The sequence below is a fragment of the Platichthys flesus genome, chromosome 6, assembly GCF_949316205.1.
Source record: "Platichthys flesus chromosome 6, fPlaFle2.1, whole genome shotgun sequence".
Lineage (NCBI taxonomy): Eukaryota > Metazoa > Chordata > Actinopteri > Pleuronectiformes > Pleuronectidae > Platichthys > Platichthys flesus.
The window spans coordinates 7,450,099-7,474,633 of NC_084950.1; the positions used below are offsets into that span (position 1 = coordinate 7,450,099).

General features: G+C 44.5%; 1 protein-coding gene across 1 annotated transcript in view; it reads right to left on the reverse strand.

The window, feature by feature from the left end:
* Nucleotides 1–1,746: 1,746 nt before the first annotated feature.
* mrpl23 (mitochondrial ribosomal protein L23) overlaps nt 1,747–24,535 on the reverse strand; it is a 32,141-nt gene continuing 9,352 nt past the window's right edge. Inside the window, exons 4-5 of the mRNA XM_062390491.1 lie at nt 19,504–19,577; nt 1,747–2,820 (exon numbers count right to left, since the gene is read on the reverse strand). Of these exons, the coding sequence (XP_062246475.1) occupies nt 2,656–2,820; nt 19,504–19,577 (239 nt within the window). The 3' untranslated portion in view covers nt 1,747–2,655. The remainder of the gene's footprint in view (nt 2,821–19,503; nt 19,578–24,535) is intronic.

Consider the following 24,535-nt stretch of genomic DNA (forward strand, 5'->3'; position numbering starts at 1 on the left):
AATGAAACCCAGGATAGGCTATCTTGAGTAGGACCCACCCGATGGAGCCTTTGTTTCTCTGCATTGGAAGGACATATTTGTCGGTTGCATTTGGAAGAACCTTAGAAAATCATGCTGCTGTGACACAATCGGACTTCGAATGCGGCCCCTGAAGGATGTGGTCCTTAAAAATTGAGACACAGCTTCTTTCTATACTTTCCGGTGATGACTGCAGCCTTCCTCACAGCCGTCACCAGGACATCATCATCATCTTCATCATGGCTTTACCTGCTGATCGACGGAAATACAAGAATTTTGATGGCTTTTAAAAGCTATTTCTCAACGCTCAAACTGTTCACGCCTCTGGAACCTGGAGGAATGTGATTAGGAACTGCTCACAGCACGTGGAGTTCCTCTCGCCTCATGAGGTCTTAAGGTAGATGTTGCATTTTGAGGTCAACCCGTTCCTCTCTGGCAGAGAGAAACGATAATGTGTTTTGTTCACGTCCAAACACTACGTAATTTTGGCAGCTCCTCCGCAGATGTTACCACTTAAAAATCTAAGTCTGTGCTTCTTCGGCTCGTGTAACATTTTTATTGATTAGAATTATAACCCAAATTATATTGTCAGTACCAGTATTAACAGGGGGGGGGGGGGAATCTAATCATAAATCTTTATTTAATTTTTCAGTAAATTATCTTTTGAAATTAGTTCAGTCACTCAGAAAACCGTAAGTTAGGGAAAGATCCTGTTTCTTTTTTTTCAATTACCCAGTTGTTGCTGTTAATGTGTTGTTTATTAAGAGCTGAAATGACTCCGACATTTATCCGTGTGAGCAAGAGATGATGTCATTACCCAAATGTCTGTCTCGTCTGTGAACCATAAAATGTCGTCTATCCAATTCCATGTCGCAGAACCCAAAATGTGCAAAACCCTCCATGATCCCCACTGTCAACAGGCCTTTAACAGAGTAATAAGCATCTCAATGCCTATTTAATGACACTGGGATCAGCTGCAGCAGATTTTGTACAAGTGCGTGCGACTGACTCGAGAGGGAACAGGGTATCCCCATGACAGGGAACAGAAGGAGAACAGGGACAGATTATTGCTTGGCAAACACCAGAACTTGATTTCCCAACTTCCATGTGGGGTCTGCTCAACAGGAATCTGGTCTCCTTCACTGCTGGTTAAGCAGCTGCTTCTCCAGAGGACTCGACTGGGCAGCATCGAGCCGCAGAGCAGAGAAAAATAAGAAAGTGAGAACAAGTCAGACAGAGGAGGAATGGAGTGGCTGAGTAACAGGAGGCTTGTTTTGCTCCAAATCAGATTGCTTTAGAGCAACGCAGGGGGCGAATGGTTCCAGGCAGCAGACAATGAGCCAACAGGTTCAATATTGACATTCTCCTTAGTGATAGCTGAGTTGGCTGGGGGAGGTCAGGGACTGGACCTTTGGAGCAGCCAGCCAGCATTAGCGGTCACGGCTGGGGGACGCTTACAGTAACCTTGGCCTCTCAGTATAATGGAGGGTCTGAGCGAGCCCAGGAGAGGTCCGTCCCCTTTATGGGCCTCATTACCGTAAGAGGGCTCAGTCCTCCAGTGGCCCGATTCAAACACAGATCATTACTTCGTCAAAACAGCTACCAGACCACATTGGCAGACGCGCAGGCCAGCTTGTGCGGCAAACACAGCCTCCGAGTGCCAGTTGTTGAGCGCAGCAGCCGTGGGAGATGAGGCGAGGAGAACACAAGAGGACGTAAGCAGAGCACTTTTGGACATGTGACCGTTTATTAGTTCTTATTCCAACAGCACTTACAATTAGATTCACTGGCAAGACCCACATCCGAGGCCAAAACAACCGCACACGCACAAACAATTGTACAATCTTTTTCTCGGAGTCATGGCAAGAGGGGGCTACCGCAAAATAATAAAACACTCCAGCAAATTCCAGGTCGTCGCTTTGCTGAAACAACATCTCAATTGTTGTTCACCTTAAGCGGCCAATTAACTAAAAGGCAAACTCATAAAAGAGAGAGGAACGGATGTGGGTTCGTCCAGGTGAGCGGGTCCAACTGGCTGAGAGTCAGGGCTGTGAGGGACACCCCCCCCCCCCCCCCCCCCGTACGACTCCCCAGGGTGGCAGAGGACGAGAAGACGAACAGACAGAGGCACGAGAGAGGGGGAGAAGGTGAGTCCTGGAACGTGGAGGTGCTGAGGTACTGGTGCCAAAGATGAGGAGTAAAAACGAGAAGGAGGTGGAACATGAGGAGTAGGGGCAACAAAAGAAGGAGGTCATCTGAGGTGATGGGGATTCTGTACGGTGGGCTGGTTTCATTAAAGATGGAGCAGGGCCACTCTCCTCCTCCTCCTCCTCCTCCTCCACTCTCCTCCTCCACTCTCCTCCTCCACTCTCCTCCTCCACTCTCCTCCTCCTCCTGTGATTCTGTTCTGGCTCTCGTTACTGGACTGGAGCCTCACAAACTCGCTCTGCCTCACACACACGTCTACGGTCTCCCACACACACATGCTCATTCTTCTTTACTACATACTTGTGAGTGTTTCGTACATAAATAGAAGTGACATCACAACAGTCGCGCTGTAAATCAATACACGTTGCTCCCAGTGAAAACACCCACGCTGCACAACACGCTCAAGAGTTCCCGGTCGGGAGGGTTCTCTCAGAGTCCGAACCATTCAGTGACCCCTCCTCTCCTGGGGTCCAGTCTCTGCCTCTGCTTCTCGTCCTCCATAAACTTCTCCTGCATCTCCTCCACGGAGCCCTCCTTCGGCGTCTGCTCCTTTTCCGGGAAGATGTCAGGGAAGGTGAACGTCTGGCCCTGTGCCTGGGATGCAGAGGCAAACAAAAAAAGAGAGAGAGCAAAATGAGCCAAGAAACCATCATGTCCTTATCTGATCACAGGATGAATTACGTGTTTATCATCTACTTAAAATCTTTTCACAAACCAATTTTTGGCTAACGAAAAATGTGTCAAGCTGCATTTTCCTTAAACCATTTCCCGTTCTTTACAGAGATGAGAAGCGAGATACTGATTTGGAATTCAGGACACTGTTTCTCCCTCTTCTCCTTCCTCCTCCTCTTCCAGTTGCACAAACGCTCGCTTCTCTCTCTGGCATTCAATTTCTCCAACTCTCCCACATTTTAATCTCTCATCTCTCTCTCCATTTCTCTGGTCTTGATTTATTCAGAGGGAAAGGATGGTATCCATTATTTATTCCATACCAACCCATCTCTGGCCATGGCTAATGCATCGCTGGCCCAAGTGTAGTCTGTGTCAGGCTGCCGTAGAGTACAGTACAGTGCACGCACATGCATGCTTGCACGCCCATACAAAAAAAAAAAATAACAGGTCAGTGGGTGCAGGCGTGCGCTCGGATCTATAGCCGATCCCTCCCGGTCTCTGCCATGGACACCTGGCAACAGAGATCCGCTGTTTCCAGTCTCATCCTCGAATGACTCTTCCTCGCTTCGGGCCTGATGATAACTTGCGATGATGAAACTGCACTTACGCGTGTCGGTTTCATCCCAGTGTGTTTGGATTCGGAGCAAACTGTTAATCCCCCCAAATGTTCCCAAAGTGATTCATGGTCACTAGCGCCGCCGTCTACACCAAACAACGGCTTCCTCGTGAGAAATAGTCCAATGCCATTCGGTGACTCATAAAAGTCTCAATTATTTTATATGGAGACCTACGCCTGTAAATAAAAAATGAATTGCTTCCACGAACACAATTGTCAGTCAACTACTCTGTTGAAATATGTGAAATACTTAGTTTGGGGTCAGTGCGTAGGCGTCCAGGAATGGTCTGGCTGTGATGTGAATGTTACTTTGTCTGTCTACAGCCCCCAAAATACAGAGAGAAACATGCATATAATTACCACATAGCAAGGTTTGATTCCCCAAAGGGGGCAGACAGCATGAAGCTCACTCAGCCAAAGATGCAGATGCAGTTGGCCTCGTCTACTCTACTTGACTGGGACGACCTACAGCAGGAGTCTCGGGTGTTATTACTCTTGTGTTTATATTTGTGCATGTAAAATATGTGAGGTCAGGTGCATGAGTTTCAAACTATTTTTTGCTTAGCCCAGAAAAACATCAGTTTCAGACAAGACAAGATAAATGACGGCTGGATAATCAGTGGACGTAAAAACACAGAGTGGATAAACGCTGGTTAGAGACACACAAGTTATGCGATAAACTCCCTACCACATATTTAAAAGCAGCAGACTGGTTTTAAACTAATTTTCTTGCTATTTTTATGTCTCCATGAATCTAAAGTCTGCAGCATTTACTTGAGAGGACTAACTGTTGGTTTAAATGGAGTTGCTGCGTAGACTGATTATTGATGCTCCTGCTTGTAAGAAGGGAAGAGCTGTAAATCTTAATGCATAAACAGTTGACGGGAGCAGAACTAGGACTAATACATATCCTGAATTTTCGCTGTAAAATCACTTAACGTTGAAACATTTTATTTTGTTATAACGCCATTTCATAATGCATCCTACTGATGTCACTTATATCATATGATGAATTATAAGTTAGTAAAAATTAGCTGTAGGTGGTGTCTCTGATATCAGTGGTTCCTGAGATCAGACCATCAACCTGCCAGGGACTGCAGATGAAAACTAGCCTGCATGGCTAAATCTGCCACGTTTACATGTTAGAGTTTAGTACGCATGTAAATTAATGTATTTTCTGACTTTTTTGACATCAGTTTCTGATCAATATAACCTTTAGATTTTCCCTCTTGCTCTATTATTTGAAGATAAATGTATGAAAATCTTGTTTTTTGAACCATTCTTTTGTCGAGCATAAATTTAACCTATCAACTCTGAAGGTTTAAGCACCTGGAGATACCCTCCCAAGTAATGTTCACACCAAATCTTGTGAGAATCCATCCATGCGTTGATTTATTATGCACATACTCAACAATACCCTGCTTCCCGCCTGGCTGACACACAGTAGAAGAAACAACAACAACTCCCCCAAAAAACACAGGGAGCCCCAATGGGCATCATCTATTTTCTGTTCATCTGTTGAAGAAACCAGTCCCACTTCCAACATTTCTTAGTGACTGAATAATCCTACTTTGGAGTTTTCTGTGGAAAACGAGACACCCTGATGGAAGAAGCAGATCAGAGATCATTGCATCAGGTTTTTAAAAATAACATGGTCTTTATGCGTGTGAACAGAAATCGAGTCTGACATGTTCCATCTGACAACACTGGCATGAAAAAGCATCCACCGACGTTCAACCGCCCAAAACACTACTATTATGGAAACGACTATTTTGGTAAGATTCTTTACAGACTTGAATTCATGTTGCTCTGTGAAACCTGACCATTGAGTGTAAACTCTCTGATACCTGCTTTGAAGAGCAGCAGGAGCAAAAACATTCACAACCTTCAATCAAAAGAAAAGCTTCTCTGTTCTCATGTTTTGCAGCAACTCCCGTATTGAAAGCTGCAGGTTTTTTTCCGGGGGCACAGTGATGCAGAAACACCGAGTAGAGTGCAGAGCCAGTCAGGAGGAGGCTTAGTCAGTGAGAGGCAGAGCGCTGCCAAACACCAAAGAAGCACCTGGAAACGGATGGCGCTGCCAAGGCCCTCAGTGTCTCTCTGCACTCGCACACACTGTCATCGAGGAACGCACAATCCAGAACACAAACACTGGACCGCGCCAAGGAAAGTTTGCTGCAGGAGTAAGAGGAGGAGAGAGGAGAGAAGGAGGCAGCATGGAGAAAGACCAGGGGAGATGCGGTGAGGACATGACCGGGCGAGTAGGAAGACCCAAGAAAGGCGTCCAGCGCAGCGCTGAAAACACCAGACCTGGAAATAGGAGGAACAATGAAGCCGTAGACCAAAGAAAACTTCACCCAACTTGAACCAAATGTCATTGCATGACTATTCCCGGTTTTACGGCGCAACACTGAACCTTGTGCACACACATGGCGAAGATTAATACTGGCCTCAGGGAGCACGATTCCCATAAAAAAACAAGGCCTCAGATTAAAGTCAATAAAGAGCTGAGTTTCATTGAACAAGTCTTATTATTGGTGTGTGTGTGTGTGTGTGTTTGCATCTCTCTACTTGTGTATTTGTGTGTGAGAGAGGGATAGGGAGTCAATAATTTGAGGAGAATATCTGAAGTTCAGTGCACGACTGAGAGCAGCTTTAATGACTTATGGAAAGACAGAGGAGTGTCCCAAAAGGACAAAGGTGGAGAAAGACAGTCAGTCTTTATGTGCCTCCGAGGGTTTTCCTTCCGTTGCCTCTTATTCTTCCTGGACAACAAACTCAGAGGTTGGATACTTTCCCTCAATCTGCCATCATCCTCACTATGCTCCCAACTGAATCACGCTGCCATCCAGGAATATTGGGAGAAGGTCCCATGCTGCTAGCGTTGTAAACATACTCGTCTTACGCACATGAACAACCCATTACACCCACAGTTTCTCTCTCAATGGGAAAAGAGGAAGAAAAAACAGAGGGGGGGTTAAGAAGGGACGACAAATGTTGTCATTGACTCCAACCCAACCCCATCTCACTTTCCCCCCCATTTGTATTTATGTGTACGTTTCCTTTTCAAACTCTAATTCACTGTCTTGTTCTGTTCCAGGAAGTGAGCATTTAGTGTGTCGGTCTGTCCTGTGTCACACGTGGAGTATCACAAGTGAGACTTTTAACCAACTCACTGGGGACCGCTGTCGAATTAGGAGCAACCCGGTGTCCACTTATTGTTTTCACAGCAGTTACGTTCGGCAGAAACTGGTTTGTGTCTTTATTGATGTATACGGCTCACACGTAGGCTGGTGTCGGCTCCAGGCTGCAAATGAACTTCAATGACACATCTCCAGATCAAACCCGGAGTTTTGCACATGTGTGTTCATGTGGATACAACAGAGTCACACACACAAACCAAAAGTGATCCTGTTTGCGCCCCCAGAGGGGAAAAAAAAAAGGGGGGGGGGGGGGGGGGGGGGAGAGTGAAAAAAGCAGGCGAGAGATGGAAAGAGACACACAAAGGACAACTGTATTCTGTGTGTGTGTTTCTTTCTAATAATTTCCCCTTAAGGAAAATAAAAAAAAAAAAGCAGAATGTTGAAAGAATGGACAAATGTGTGTCCGGCAACCTTGGAATGCGTGTGAAATCAATACGTGGGAAATGTGAACGAGGGGGGGGGGGGACGCTTATATTATTCATCAAGCCAGAATAACTAAGGCTTTCGCATTTTCACACTAAAATCTAACCTTAGCTATTCTGGCTTGATGTGTTCAAATGTCTTTGATGAAAACAGGAAGGTGATTTTCCAACCTGGAGCTGAATAGAACATTATGGCACAGTCACCAGCCGGGGACACAAAAGGCTGATTCAACCTGCTGCTCTGAGAGTTAAAACACACGGGACGCGACCGGACCGGACTGGAGCGTGACCAGTCGCTGCTGTGCGACAGATGGAATACGCATCAGCGTTTAAATACCTCGGCACAGTAAGCTAGGAGTAGAAAAGTATGCCAAAAAATTTCAAAACAAAAAAAAAAAACACAAAACAAAACAAAAGGAGGCTTTCAAAGATGATTACTCAACCCCGGTGAGGTAAATTCTACTTCATTTTCCAATATCCTCAATCCACAGAATAGCCTTCGTGGTATCGGATTTTACGTCCTCTGGAATAGAAAAATTTGGAGTAACATTTATAACTTTGAAGACCGTTCAACAGCTGTAAAACTACTCGGGGTCAAACGGCGACTTCCATTCAGATAATCTAGACAACTTAAAAATGGAATCCATCAGAAATTACAATAACTGCTCTTTACGACTTGAGATCAGTCCCTCTTTTGTGCTCTCTGACAACCTTGAGCACCTAGAGTTATTGTGGCGCTAAATAAGATGTGACCAAGGGGCGGGGAGGGGCGGGGTGCAAGTACACTGACTTATTGAATGACCACACTTGACTGAATCAAAGAACAGAGGAGCTCTCAATGTGGTAACGAAGCCTAAAGTGGTCTGAAAATGTGAAACTGAGCCATTCACAGGGGCCTTAAGATAGTGTCAGACAAACTACTGCACCGTCCCCCCCTTCCTTTTGTGATGATGGGCGATCTAAATAAATCTAAAGATAGGGCCACTCGCAGAGCAGCTAATAAAAATCAAACAGCAGTTGGCGGTTGTCATTAGCGTACAGTCGAATCTGGACCGCACACTGAAGCGACGAGGTGTTGACGATGCGGGGAGAGATCTCATGAGGCTGTGGTCGCAGTGCGGTGGGCTGGTGGGATGGTGGGGTTAGCCTGTAGCAAAGCACCAAGACATCTTGAGTCCTGCTGGTGGCCTTGCGTGTGTCTGTGTGTGCGCGAGCATGTGTGTGAGTGGTAGCGAGAGAGAGAGGGAGAGAGACAGAGGTGTTCACATTGCGGTGAAATCCACTTTGACCACACGATTGGAGAGCTCGTCAGACTACTGAGGCAGAGACCACAGTGGGGAGGGTTACCAGGATAAGAGCTGAGGGCAACCCCCTGCTGACTGTGTGTGTGTGTGTGTGTGTGTGTGTGTGTGTGTGTGTGTGTGTGTGTGTGTGTGTGTGTGTGTGTGTGTGTGTGTGTGTGTTGTGTGTGTGTGTATATATAAACCCTATTTATCCAGGGAAACATTGACTGAGCATGCATCATGCTCTTTTTCAGCAATTCATGCAGTTGTACACATCAACACCCATAACAGCTGTGGGTGGGTGATTTATGTTGGCCAGTAGCCAGCTCCATCCGACAGCCGGAGAGGGTTATATGCCTTGCTCAAGGGCAAATTAACTACAGAGAAGAGCAATTACTACAGTCCACACAGGCTCTAGCAGCCTGACTGCAGGATTTGAAAGGATGTCTATTTTCTTTGGTCGCAACCACAGATTAAATTTTTGTTGCATTTTTCTTTCCGGTTCATTTAAGTTCACACTGCCCAATTACAAGTGAACCGGGGCTTGTAAATATGTCAGATGGACTCACAAGTAGCTTGTTTATTGGACAGAGTTTTGGCAACCTGTCATCCTGTAAGATTACAGATTTTGGCAGCCGTGAAGCGAGAGGAATAAATACAAATCTGATCCCGGTTTCTTTAGGTTGAACCCAGCATCGTGGACTTTTGGCCTTGTACCAATAAAATCAAATGAACAACAGCAATATCTTCTCTAATAAGTTGAGAATGAGTTGTCTCGGTTCCCCTTGTTTATATAGTATCCAATGTTTTTTTTAAACCAAGCTAACTGTAAAAATGTACACTTGAAAATACACCAGTGTGCTAAACACTACATAAAATGACAGAAACCATCTTTGAGAAAAATCAATTGGATTTGGATATTTTAGTTTGGCTAATGGAGCAGGCAGTGTTTATATCCTATCCCCAGCAGGCAATCAAGAAGGTTTGGCTTCACTTTGGGGCAGCTGTCATGTCGTCCATCTTCACATACAGTCTATTCTCAGCTTTCTTTGAGTTGTATTGACCAGAACATAACTTGGAACAAAAACGATGTTTTTAAGATCGCAGCCTGTTGAGGAACATTTGTTTGATATTTGACAGCAGTATGTTTAGTGTCAGCTGCTCTCTGACTCGGTCCAATACAATATTCTTGACTCCACTTCAGTATAGTGTTGTTGGGTTCCACAAATTCAATTAAAATGTAGAAAAAACTTGAATCTGATCCTTGAGGCTTTGTCCTGCCCCTGTAGAACTGGTACGATTATTCAAAGTTGGTATTAATCAGCTTTTTTTGGATACTTTTAGTAAAGATATAGTGTTCATGCTGTTCCAAGCATTTTGAATTAATGGGGGGGAAACAGTCAGCCTTTAAGTGGTGAAATTACAGTTTGAACGTAATATTGGAAGTAGAAATCAGTACTCAAGCACTCAAATCAGCAAATACCCTAAAATCAATAGAAAAATTCTTTCCAACAACTTCACGTTTTACTTTTGGGTACAACACTGTGACTTGACTGATGACCTCTACTCTGTCTTGATATTGTATTATGTAGAAGTGCTTTTTTATCTGAAATCACAGAGAAAAAAGATAGTCGAAGAAAACTGGGAGAGGCAGGAAAGACGATGGAAGAGGCCAGGAGAGGAGAAGAGATGTAGCCTGATGATTGTAAACAGCTCTTGCTGCCAGGCCCCTGGGTGGGCCACACATTCACTCTCACTTTATCTCATTGACACACACACATACACACAAACACGCACACACTGACACACACAAACTAATCTGCCCCGTTGTGCCTCCATCCAGAACTTCTGGTACAGACTATTCCAGGAACATAAGAGTGAGAGACAGAGATGGAGATAGAGTGAAGAGAATGTGGGCAGAAGGATTTAAGAAAATCTCCACTGAAGGTTTAATAAAACTGGCCTGTCTCCTCTCAGGACAGACAGGGAGGTGAGCATGATTCAGTTGGAAGATATAACACAAACACAAAGAGGCTAATTCTGAATATTTATAATCTTTCTTGGACTATCTTTAGTCAGGTGAAGAAGTCCAACTTTTGAGTTGACACGAGAGAAAAACATCGGCATGAGAGAAAGAGAACAGTGAAATCATCTCTCTCTGTGTGCAAAAGACAGCTAAGTGGCAGCGAGTGTAGACCACTAACCAATAGCATCCTGCTGTGGGAGCGTTCAGGGTCATGACCCCGACCCTCCCTCCAATTACAAGGACATCTCTTCCACAGCCCAACAACAGCTATATAACTCGGTCAGCTTTGGCTTGCAGCAGTGTGTGTTTGTGTGCTTCTCCAGGACATTCACATGAATTACCATCACAACGTTTGTAAACACTGTTGCTTTAATATATATTAAATATATATTAAAACTAATTTGGCTGCCTCTATGTTTCTTCTGTCTACACTTGAATTATGGTTTATGAGTTAACTCACTGTTTGCATTGGCAGGAACAGCTCTGACATGAGCAGACAATCGACAATCACTGCAACAAATCTGCACTGGATCACATGCATGCTTTGTTTTCCTGGGAATCCTCTGAGCTTAAGCTGGTAATTTAACAACAGGTTTAACAAAGGACTTGTGACCAATAACAAAGCTACTACATAAAAATGAATGCAAAGACACTGAATGGCCTTGGCAGAAAGAAATTCAGATCAAAAATGTAATTAAATGGATGTTATCATGGTTATCATAAAAATCATAAGACTATCACTTAAAATAGCGTAGGAGAAATATAATCTCTCTTTTTCATTTTACTGTGTAATTTCAATATAAAGTGATGACATTTAAACGGGCACAACCCTAAAAGAAGGATGCTGCATGAACCACTTTTAGCTAAGTAGTGATGTGTGGTTATAGTTTTACATACGATTATCTTAATCAGAGGCACACAGCGAAAAATATTTAAAAATAGATATGTAGTGCGTTGGATTTGTATTTAGTAGCTTATCCAAATAACACATGAACATTAGATTTGATATTGGCAGCATGAAGAAATGCTTCAATTAAATGAAAGTTAATTCAAATTTCAACAGCAATGATAGCAACATTAACAATACAATCATGCTTTATTTATGCAATTATTAAGTAAGGTACTTGAAGAAACATAACTATAGACTCATGTCTAATTGTGGGGCCCCAAGTCATCCTCAGCCCGAGTGCGTACATGTTTTGTGGGACAAAAACAGGAGTCAGGCAGGTGGGCGGGCGGTGACTCTGCTGTTCTGAAAATACTTCAAGATCTATAGCCGGAAACCTCCAATGATACATGCACCCATATTTCTGCCCAGAGACAAACAGTGCGTGGTGTGTGTTTGTGTATGTGTGTATGTGCGTGTGCACATGATAGGTTTCATGTCTGGGCATGCCTTCTCCCAGCCTGCTACTGGAGACATTGGACCCTGGTAACAGAGCTCTCAAGAAAAGATCATCACCTAAATACACACCAGGCCCAAGACATTTACATTCATCTGGTGACAGCGACAACCGTAACATCAACAGCAGAGGATGAAGAAATGACATCTGTCCGTATGATTGATAACGAACAACAAACACCGACTCCTACACTGTCATTGTTAGAAGGGCGCTAAACCTCTGCACCTTAAAGCCAAATCACATCTAACCTTGCCTGTGTCAACCATCCACCCTGATCTCTCTCACACACACACACACACACACACACACACACACACACACACACACACACACACACACACACACACACACACACACACACACACACACACACACACACACACACACACACACACACACACACACACACACACACACACACACACACACACACACACACACACACACACACACACACACACACACACACACAGCTGTTCACTATCATTATCCCCTCGATCTATGTCATTCACCCCCCCCACAACCCCCATGATGCACCCCATTTCTCAATCACCAACGCATGTAAACAACCCTCACGTACCCTCCCCCCCAATTTCAAGCATCCCCTCCACCTACCCTGCCCTCTCCCAGCCCAACCCCACTATCTAGGCTACCAAACACATACACAGTTTAGACCCTTGAACAAACACACACACACACACACCCAGACAGACACACTCACCCCTACATGCAACATAAACATCCAGGCAATGCCCCTGCCCCCTCCCCAACTCAGAGGAATGCGGGGACCAGCTGGTGGAGAAAATAAAAAACGAAGAAGCATACCAAAACAGGAAATGCATCAGCAGGGGCCTATCAGAGGGCTTTATCAGGCCAATGGCAGCCCCGTTGAGAACCTGGGTGGCGCCGCATGCTGATTGGCTGATCAAAGTGGCAGCTGTGTCATTACGGGTCAGGAGGTCAGGGGTAATCACGAGAGGTTACGAGCATGCGCACTCTTGCACGTGTGTGCGCCTGTCGGTGTGTGCGTGCGTGCATGCATGTGTGAGTTGCCATGGCTATCTAAATAGGGGGAACCTGGAGGAAATGTGGGAGGAAATGTGGGTGAGGAGAGAAATGCTGCAGAGAGAGATAAAGTAAGGATCAGTCAGAAGTGACAAAGGGAAACAGAGAAAGAGATAAAGACAGAACAGGGGACTTGAAACTCCAGGTCTGTGGTTATTTACTGTTGTGTCATGCTGGATGTAGTTCTGCTGAGACATTCTTCCCATTGGTCTCTCTTTTGTTTTTTCTAGACAAACATCAGTAATATGAAATGACAGCACAGTCATGTCATTCAAGTCTGTTTCACCTGAACAAAAATGAGCGGCATGAGTCGTACATGTGAGAAAGAGGGAACTCAACTGAAGCCATTGAAATAAAGGTTTGCGTGTGAGATTCAAATGGATGGTTGAGACCATCCTCTGTTCTCTATAATTCATGTTCTCTCTCTCCACTGGGCTCTTATGAAACCTACACGTACACACACACACACACACACACAAAGGATTTTTACTTATGAGTGAATTTTCCCAATCAGGAGACACATAGGGACATGGGGGCTTTTCAGCGTGGGGCTTGATTGCCTGGAAAAGCTTCTCCTTTTATTAGGCTCCCTACCAGCCTGCATGCACGTGTGTGCACACATATGTATGGATACACCCTAACTACTGCATCAGCCCATTCCTTCCTTGTGAAGATTTATACACGATTAACGCTGACAGATAAGTTTAAGTGAAAGTAGCGTTGCATGACTCTGGATATGAGGTGAATCTGATTATCTCAGAACTCTTTTGATCTTGCCCTGAACAAAGTGAATTACTCTATAATGATCTTGTAGAATATATTTGTGCAGTTGGAGATTTTCTCATACTTTTTCTGGAAAAGTTTTCTTGGCCTTGGTCCTTTGTGGTGATGTGTAAGCTTATTGTATAAATTCATGTTCTGCAAACTGAAGGACACTGAACTTCTCTTATATTGTTTTTCCCTGAAAGCTTGTGGTAGGAGGTCATGATATATTCCATTGAACACAGCAGTTAAGGGCAGAAAATGTAAGCAACATTTGACATTTTCCCTGTGTTTCCAAAAAATTGATGGTTTTGTGTTGGTGTTCTTTTCTTGAATAATCCTTCTGTCCGGAATAACATGAACCAGTGATTCACATGTTGACAAGCTAAGTTTATGGAATAAAGGAATCCCTGTTTCAGTTCCATTCCTCAATCATTCTCATTAGTGTTCCTACTTTAAATTATATATACATTTGCCTCAGATGAATAGGTTATTTACTGTATTCTAAGTGAGTGAAAAGGAGCGTAGCATACAGAAGAGTTATTGTTGTGTAAAAAAAATAAGTACTACAATAACAAAAAATAGCAATTTCCATATGATGAATCATCCAGTCCTGTTTGAAAGAGAAAAATGAGACAGGGGGAAGAGAGCACTGAGGGGAAAAGTGGCAGAAGTTAAAAATGTTAATTGGTGTGATAAGCAAGGGTGAGGCAGCAGAGGGAAGGGAAGGAAGCAGCGTGGCAGACAGTCAGACAGACAGGGCTGTGTGAGGAAGGCCTGTGTTTGCGTGACAAGGTGAAACGGAGGAAGAGGGAGGGAAAGGAGAGCCGGAGCCATCATGATCCAAATAGTCGAAAATAATAAAATTCCACACAGATAAGCAAGATTTTCCCCCTTGGCCCAACCGGCTGATTCAGCAATTCCTGCTCCATAGAGCCGGTCGGGGCTTCTCTCAGAGCGGGGGGAACAGGGAGGAAGAGGCAGGGGGTCACAGGGGTTCGCAGCCCCCCCCATTCCATCCTGTACTTGTCTCCTCTGCCACCACCCAAGCCAGAAACACACAGTCAGACATATATACACAACCCCAGAGAGTCTATTGTTAAGCAACAAGGAGTCAAGAACTGATAGCAGATGAAGCGAAGCTGTGGCGCGAGAAGCTGTGCAGCAAAACGTTGCCATCTAGTGTCAGTCACACAGAGAGGAGAGTCAGACTTGGCCGGAGCTTCCATCTCATAACCTCTCTCAATACAGATGTTTCTTTCTCTCTCCTTCCTTTTCAGCTGTGTCACGACTCCTTCATGTTTGCCACTCAGTCTCCCCTTGTGTTTGTTTGTCTCTCCCTCTCTCTCTCTCTCTCTCTCTGTCACTGTTCTCATTCCCTTCGAGTGATGCCTTCCCCGTGGATCGAGCCAGGGTAGAGAAAGCAACAGAAAGAAACACAGGAAATGAGCAATTTGAACGAAGCTACCACTTATTCTACAACTGTTGGTCCAGACCCGTATCTTGTTTTGTTCTGTGGCCGCCGGGTCGGGACTTTGCTGAGGGGAAAAAAAACTTGCCGGTGCATCTGGTTCACTGTAATGCCGCCAGGGTCCTGGGCCCCGGAGAGAACCTTGACGCCTTTTTTACTACTTTATGTAAACGCGGCCACCAGGCACATAAACTTTAGTACAGACTGAGAGCTGTTCGTGTGTGTATAAGAGAGCTACCTTTGATATGTCCCCACAAGCACAGGGGATTTAAAATATATGGGTAAGTCAACATGGACCATTTTTGGACCTCGTAAGAAAGAAGGGTTATAAAGGTAAAATAATACGTCACCACACTGGGTTTGTTCAATTCAAATTTTACTACCTTAAAAGCATGTTGGATTTGTGCACATTACTCTCCTCAATTGTGGCCAAAAAGAGTTACCGCAATCAAAACAGTGACATCACTTGTTTATGTGTAAGCAAAACTCGCTGCTCACTTCATGACAGTTAATAGTCGTCATCGGGACAACACCTTGGACCATCTGTGTCCCTGTTCTCCCCCTCATACTCTCATCATCCACTCTCACTGCGCTCACCCCCATGCAGGCTCGGCTGTGACAGTATGAAGTCAGCTGTTGTCTTCACAACAGAATGGAGTTTGAGTGGAATCTGTATAACAGCTCCCCACTTATGACGATGCTTAAAGATTGTTGATGCACCTGGAATTCTAATCTCTGTGTGATTTTTATAAACTGTTTATCAACTGTGAAACAAAAGATAACTCATGTGGATCTTTTTATTTCAAAATGCTTGCGAGCATCCCACAGGTGCCTGGACGTGCCATGCGCTGCCCAACACACAAACACCGATGCTCCTCCCTCCCGGCCTCCTCTGAACACAAATGTCTGAGATTCCTTCTGTTACACGCAGAAGGAATCTCAGCTTTTCAATAACCTGACAGATAACCTTCACTTCTCCATAATAACCTCCCCTGTTCCGTTAGAAAATCAAGTTAGGAATATGTTCCTAATTTTCCAAATTTTCCTTCCAAACTATTCCCTTTAACACAATTGGAAGAACGACCCAACAAGCAAATAAAACTTTTCTAAATCTGTACTCAATGTACGGTAAGATGACCATTGTTTGGACATTGGTACGCTAACAGCAAAATAAGGCACTGAACTGGATCATTCAGAAATGCTGGGACCGGTCAGACATCCCATTCATATATTCACAGCATCACCCTCCAGGAGCTTTCAACATGCACTCTGAGCACTCAGCCCAGTGAGGTGCTGCCGCTGGCACCAGGCAGCAGAGCTCGTTTGCAAACTAGCTGCTACTCCAGAGAAAGAAAATACCTCCTCCTCGCCACAGCCTTTTCATTTTCTTGCCAGGCAGATGGTTCTTTATCGTAAAAGTGAGACTGCCGGTAATGCTGCCGAACAATGACCGAAAACATCCAAAAATGTTCCATATTTCAGAAGTGGACTGCTTTTTCTTTTGTGAAAAGAACAGATTGGGGTTACAAAAGGTTTTCAAACGAAGGCAAAGTTTAACTGGAAATGGAGGCATGGTGAATTTTAGCAGTGAGATAGGCCAAGAGAATTTAATAAGGGTAAACCACAGGGTCTGACATGCATTATGAACATGGTTAAGCCTTCCTTCGCTACCGACACATCCTGATTTTGATCCAAGTCAAATCCGACAGGTTTTCCTACAAATAAAGTTGCTTTGACCTGCCTATTAGGTGCTAGAATATTTAGGAAACCAGAGGAAAATGTTTCTACACAAAAGGCAAAGTGAAGAAAGAAATCTAATAACACCTTCTGTATATGAAGTCATGTCTACGAGAAGTCAAGAAGTTTAGGGCAAGGTCGTATTTTCCAGCATCAGCCATTTAAGCATCAGATAGATGGAACAGTATGGGTTCACTGCAAAAATCGGATACTAGTGTTACCCCGAGCGTAGCGGCTAGACTTAGCCCTCGGCTTGTCATAGCGGTGCATGAAAGCAGTCTGACTCGAAATACACACATTGAAGTGCAGCCAGACCTAAAGGCAGTCTGATAGACTCAAGTCTTTTCATTTTGTACTGTTGTTTTTGTCACCCCACCACCACCATGTCTAACACACACACAAACACATTCACAAAGTCTCTTTCCCTCTCCCCCCCTCACCCTGATCGCTTTGCCCCGTCTCTGGACCTCCCCGCTCTGGCATGACTCCATCATGCCCTTAGTCACCTCCCCAGCTCACCCCGCGCAGCCCCTCATGCACATATGCACACTTTCCCACACACAGTGCACATTTCACACATGCAGACGCTTTTTCTTCCCCCCCCAAAATTGGGGTCCCCCTTAAGCCTGAGGAAAATGGCCGTCACGGAACCCCGCTAACGGGAGGCCTCCCCTCAACCACAAACCAAGAGTAAGGAATGAGAGAGAGAGAGAGAGAGCAAACATATTACTGCTGCAATATTAGCTGATGGAGGGAGAGGGGGGGAGGAAAGGATGAGGGTAGAATGGGGGGACCGCGATGTGAGCATCGACCCGCAGAACACTCTCCCACATGTGGAGTCAATTAGGAACAATCTTGTTTTCTACCCACCGCTGAAAAAGAAAGGAGGGTTTTCTGGGGCTCTGAATGTGTGTGTGTGTGTGTGTGTGTGTGTGTGTGTGTGTGTGTGTGTGTGTGTGTGTGTGTGTGTGTGTGTGTGTGTGTGTGTGTGTGTGTGTGTGTGTGTGTGTGTAAGTGTGTGTGTGTGTGTAAGTGTGTGTGTGTGTGTGTGTGTGTGTGTAAGAGACAGAAAATGAGAGAGGTAGGAAAGGGGAGTTGAGAGAGAGCATGTTTTTCCAAAAACCTGCCAGAGAAATAGGCCGGATATTCGGTTTTATATCAAGTAATTTTAAGAACAAAGACCCTGCATCTCAGCATTTCTACTCGCTGGCCACCGACAAATGAGCATGACTTCAGAAAACCACAACCATGATTGCGACTAAAGAGCGAAAGAAAAAACAACAGTCCTCCTCCGGGGCTCGACATGCATGGATGATGCACACATGTCACAGATGTGTACGACAGTGTGTGCGTGTTGTTCTGCATCCTCGCACCTATCATTGTCGTGTGCGTCTGGTGAGACAAAAGCATCACTAGTGACTCAGCAGGGAATTAGAGACGTACACAAAATCACAGGCAACTTCCTTGGTGTCAGACAAGAGGAAGTCTCTCCCTTCAAAGATTCATGACCACTTCAATTATGTATCCTCTTTCAAATTGTCTTATTTAGACAATTGTCATTATTCATCCGTTTCAGGATTGATGGCTCCCCGTCGGGCGGCGGTGGGAGCATTACAGCGTAATGAAGCGTCTACACCTCTGTTGATTTATCTGGGTAATATCAAAATGACAGCACAAAACAAAGGCCCCTTGCTTTTCACATTTGCATCAAAAGGTGCATTAGGACTGGGACTTGTTTTTGACATTTTGAAGGGAGGTTTGTTTGATTTTAAAAAGACTTCAAACCTTGGCGAAACTCAGCAGGGGACGGTCCTTCCTGACCCAACGCTCAACCCAATCACAGGTGTGAAGGCAACAGCCATGAGTCTAGGTTGTGAGGCCACCATCAGGAATAACTCTTCAAACACACACACACACATTCTTGCTCACATTCCATCTATGGCAGGATGCACGGAGAGGAGTGCTTTACCAGATGATGACCATATCTCAATATTTCCTGTAATAGGTCTGGCATGTAACCAAAGATGACCTTTCACCCTCGGACCTTGCAACAATCCAGACTGCTGCTTTCTCAAGAGGGCAGCCAGAGTGTGTGAACCACAGGGGAGAGAAACGCAAGGTAGCGCTGTGTGATTAGTGTGTGTCTACACACAGCAAGTGTGTGTGTGCATCACAGGCGTTCTCATAAGAACAAGGGAAAGAAATGGCAGGTAGAGCAAAGAGAGTAAAGGTTAATTTGTATTTGTCCGTGTGCACACCGATCTGGATTTTTGTTGTACCTGTATGTATGTATGTGAGAAAGTATCAAGTCACTTTCAAAGCACACCTGCCCCTCAGAGGACAGATCAACTAACCATTCAAACCCACCTCACAAAGCACCCCCCTCAAAACTCCCCCAAAACCTCAAGGTCATACAGCCGGCATAAAAAAAAAAAAAAAGAAAAAAAAAAAAATACATCGTCGGCTTGGTGTTGAGAGTAACTTATTGTGGAGAGGTCTCCAACTCCCACTGTGTACTGGTTAGGAGTCAATTGCATGATGCAAGTCAAACAACACACTGGAACTAGGAGGCTACGTGTGTGTACATGTGTGTGTGCGTGTGCGTGCGTGATCTTACCAGCTGAATGTAAGCTACTTTATAGTCGGGCTGCTTCACCTTCTGGTTAAGGTGATTCCTCTTCTTGTTGGAGCCTGTGAAACCCAAAGAACAGAATGTATCTCATTTTTTTGAAAACAGGAAAAATTAAACAAAAGAAACTTCTGGTTTGAGAGGAAGCTGCCATGTGGGACAGAGTGATGATGATGATGACATTCAAGAATACGGTGAGAGTCGGTGAGGCACCATGACGTTACACCATGAGAGAGGAGGAAATTTGTCATCTTGTAAAGACTCTGCTACACATTTTCTCCTGAGGCGGCTTGCCCTTTAAAATCTCAAGTTATTTTGGGTCTTGGCAGGCAACGCTGCAAACGATCGAGCAGAACGGTCTTAGTGTTTTTGCATGAATTTAATGAACTAACTCAAACTGAAAGGTGTCCATTCACTGGATGACACAACGCAGACATTTCCAATTGATTCCTTTCTTTCTATAAACAGCTTTAATAAAATATATATCAAGGAGTTAACCAGCTGATCCTCAGAAAATTGAATAAAATAACTTTGATAATCAATTTGTAATTTTTTTTTAAGTCAAAACAGAAAACATTAGATGTTTCCAGAAGTACAAAATGTAAGTATTTGCAATTTGGCCTTGTTTTAAATTTATCCTTAATCAATTAATATATTTTATATAGTGATCATCATTATTTTCTGACGGTATGAAGACCACATAAACCCCCGCAGTAGTTGCCAGACCTATGATAATAGGTCATTTTTGCCACATTGCCCAACTGAAGGTGACATCAGCAACAATTATTAGAATCACATGTCTGATTCCTACCGACAGTTATTTGTTAATTTACTTTCAATTCCCTTCAGAACAGAGGAGACTTTGTGAGCCTGATCTTGTTGACAATGGAAAGCAGGTTAACCTCTTTCCCAACTGGGGATGATAATGATGACATCATCCTCTCCTGTCAGACCTCTCCCAGTCTGGGAGAGCAGGGTCTCGGGGAGATGCTGAGTGTGTGTGTACGTGAGGAAGCAGCTTCAGTTCAAATAAATCACAAACTAATGCTAACAAAACCTGTTTCAGGCAATCTTTATGCCAAAAGCTCCAGGTTCCATTGATGGATAATGACCGGAGCATCAAACAGTTCATGCTCTCGGACTCTAATCTCAATGAGACCCCGGTGGTCAAGTCAACAGGCCCTCTGAGTAACTGCCATTTCCATGGGAACGGTTTATGACATGAAAAACAAGGGAAACATTCCACTGTAATGAGTCATTTGTGTGTATTGTGCGTGTATGTGTGTGTGAGTATATGCTGGTGTGTGTGTGTGTGGTACATGTAGCTAGTAATCACTAGCCAAACAGCCCACTGCTCAGGGAAAGCCCTGAGCAGGGTTGTAAAACATCACCCCCCCTCCACGCCCCTGTGGCTCACTGGAGGCCCCTGTGTGGGTGGGAGACAGAGGTAACGAATTGTGTGTGCCTGTGTGCGTTTATGTCTCGCAACCGGAGTGTGGAAGATTCTGGTTTGTAGCCATTGTTGGGGACATTTTGGCAGATTCTCACAACTTAAAAAGGTCTGTTTCAGAGTTAAGACTTGGGTTCATGCTTCAGGTTTATTCATAAGAGGAGTGATGTAAGGTGTGTGTGTGTGTGTGTGTATGGGTGTGTGTATGTGTATGTGTGTGTAAAAGGAAATCCACAGGGAAGTGCTGCAACCTTTGAAACAGCAAGGTAAGACCCTGCGCTGCCTTCCCCCCCACCAAAAAAACACACACACACACACACACACACACCTTGAAAAGGTACAACATGTGTTTCTCTTACTCCGTGTAGCCCTTTCCTAACAAATACAGACACACAGACAGACCTTTCATAAAACAGTCGCAAACGCAAGCACAATTTCTCCTACTTTGAGATTGCGGTTTGGCAGCTGGCTATCACGTTACAAATCCCAGGCCGGAGGGGTAACCATGGCAACTCCTTCCAAAATACCCCCGCCGCCCATGGAGGGGAAAAAAGGGTCGTTTGCGCCCCTCGCTCCTTCTCTGCCTGTTCCTGTCTTTATGTTGCCAATGAAGTGGAACTCCTGACGCAGACAGGGATACCTTCTCTGACGCAGCTGGGGATCACCGGGGGCCCTGAGCCGCCCTTTCTTCTCCATACCCCTCTAGCACAGAACGCTCAACGCTTTACTTACACCCACTCTCCCGAGGGGTTTTCCTTTTCCACCTTTTAATGACACAACCCTAATAAACAGCCTTAATGGGTCTTCCACCGTGGAGGCTACGCTCAGATAGGCGCCTCTCTCCTCCTCCCTCCACGTCTCCTTCCCAGTCTCTCCTCCAGAGGTAGAGGGGGCTCCTCGTGGCCCTTCAGGCGCAGGATAGAGGGGGCATGTGGCTCCTCTTCTCAGCCCATCCCGTTGTGTCCCTCGAACTTCAAACCATCTAGATGTCCTCTTCTTCGGTCAACTTGCAAATTCCTAGACCTGCACCGAGGCCTCAAATGAGTCCATGCAAACTTGAGTTGTTTCCTCCCCCCATAAAAAGCCAAGAGTATTATTAATTCAATGATATAACACTGTTCTTGGCTCTGTGGTCATCCTTAACGAGGGGGGGAGGAGGGGACTAGACTTTGGGATTGGGATGGGTTTGAGAGGGGACGGGGCCCTGAAGTTGTAAGTTTGTGAGTGAATAGTATGTTTTGTGTGGAGGGAGTGTGGGGTGTCCTGGGACAGCTGGAGGCTGGAGTGCTGCAGCAGCAGATTGTCAGATAAGCAGCTGTGTTTGTTAGGGGGGAAAAGAGAGCCAGGCACGCTAACCACTACCGCAACTAGCCGCTGGAAAGCACTCCCGCTGCTGCATGTCAATGGGACGATCGTTTATGGCGCTAGCTGGAATTGCTAATTGCTGCTAACCACTGCCGACACTCAGAATCAGTTCAGATTTTATGCTTCCACAAACAAAATCATCTTCCTGAGAATTCCATACACTGTCAACAGAATTATACTTTTATAAGGGCTATTTGGATGAAGATAATATTCGGGTTTATATTGAAAATAACCATAATATGATGACCACATTATTAAATATTTTGTTTGTTTGTCGAGACACCTTCCATTCATTTTCAATAAAAGATTGGCCTTCTATGTTCAGGTAAATCGCAGGATGGCTTAAAATAGAGTTCAACTTTTGCGAACTTTGACCTGCAATATTAGTTTCACATTCATGTCAGACTAATTTTTTGGGGACAAATTTCAGACTAAGGACCAGTTAAATGTCAGTTGTTAAGAGCTAGGGCTAGGTTAAAATTAGGGTTAGTATAAGGTTAGGGTTAAATTAGTTAGGGTAAGGGTGCGTCTAAGAGACAAAGTCTTTGTTATGTCCACAGAAATAAACGTGTGTACCATTTGTCCACATATTTGACCACAGCTACAGTACAACTTTAGGATTTTAATTTGGATGAATGAGTGTAGGTTGGAATTTCATAGTGTTTTCACCACTGCTCTAACGCCACACCCTCCTTCTCAACACTTTGGACTATGTCTTTACATAGATGTACAGTCATGGTGTTTGTAATGTTTTTCCATCACTAGCTTTCCTCGTCACAAGGCACTGACTCAGTTAATGATGTCTGGATCAGTAACAGCTTTTTTTTTTTGCACTGCCAATTCTCAGTGCACAAAATGTGAAGTGTCAAACGAAACACATTCAACAAAGATATTCAATCCACATCATAGTCCAGACCCCTGCTGGGTTATTGTTTTCACCTCAAACAAACCAAATTTAAAATGTTTAAAGTGCCTGCTTGGTATGTATGATAGCTTTGAAGTAATATCTAAAATGGCATGAAGTACTCAGTTTCTACTTTCACAATATTTATCCATCATCTAAACCTGCTTTACAATTAAGGAAGACATTGCAATCTCACTTTCTACCACATTGGACCTTAAAATCCAATACCTTTGAACTATAAATGGTTACATCGGCAACACACCGTTAACTTGCATTGATTATGCATTGATTTTGCAATTGCCTAAGTGAACATCTTGCATTCACTTCCATGGACAACTGTCTCAATACAACAGAACTCTGATGACTGGGTGGGCACCAAGCTCAAGTAAATCATTTGAGTGACTGCTATCTAAGGGATTTTCTCTCCACTGTCATGAAGAGATTGCTCATTGTGGGAACCAGTTCTCTGTATAATAGTGTCTCGACCTTACTGTGTTAAGGGGTTGAGATCGAGCAGGGTGGGATTTGGAAATGTGGAATTAACTGAAATGAACCAAATGGTGGGGTTTTGTTCTTTTGTCTTCAAAAGATTGCATGGGCTTTACATGTTCTGCTTGGGTTTTCTCTGGGCACTGGTTTCCTCCCGCAGTACAGATACATGCAGATTGTGGTTAGGTTGATTGGAGACTATAAATCAATAGTAGGTGTGAGAGTGAATGAATGGTTGGTTCTTTCTGCATGTTGGCCTTAAGTCCTACTTCCACTGATGACTCAACAGTAATTAGAGCAAAAACAAGTGTTGGGTAACAAAAGTTGCATTCTCCATCTGTGATGCATGCGTCCAGCCTTTTGATTGTTTCAGATTTCTGCTCTATTGCATTAAGGGTCCAGTGGCAACTTCCAGTTTTTCTCCTGATGAAGTCCTTTATTGTGTAGGCAGCGTGTTCGGGGTCATTGTCTTGCTGCATGATGAAGATCCTCCTGCTCAGTCTGGATTCATTTCTCAGTAAATGGTCAGACAAATCTTTTCTGCAGCCTTCTGAATTCATCCTGCTGCTGCCATCAGGAGTTACATCATCATTCAGGATTAGTGCGCCTGTGCCAGAAGCCAAGACCCAACCTCTACCATGCTTCCCAGATGAGAGTGTATATTTTGGATCACGAGTGGATTCCTTTTTTTCCCCCCACATTACTTTGGTAGGGGTTAACCTTTTACTCATCGGTCCATAAAACTTTGTTCCAGAACTTTTGTGGCTCATGTCTGTACGTCTGTGCAAATTCCAATCTGCCCATTGGGGTCT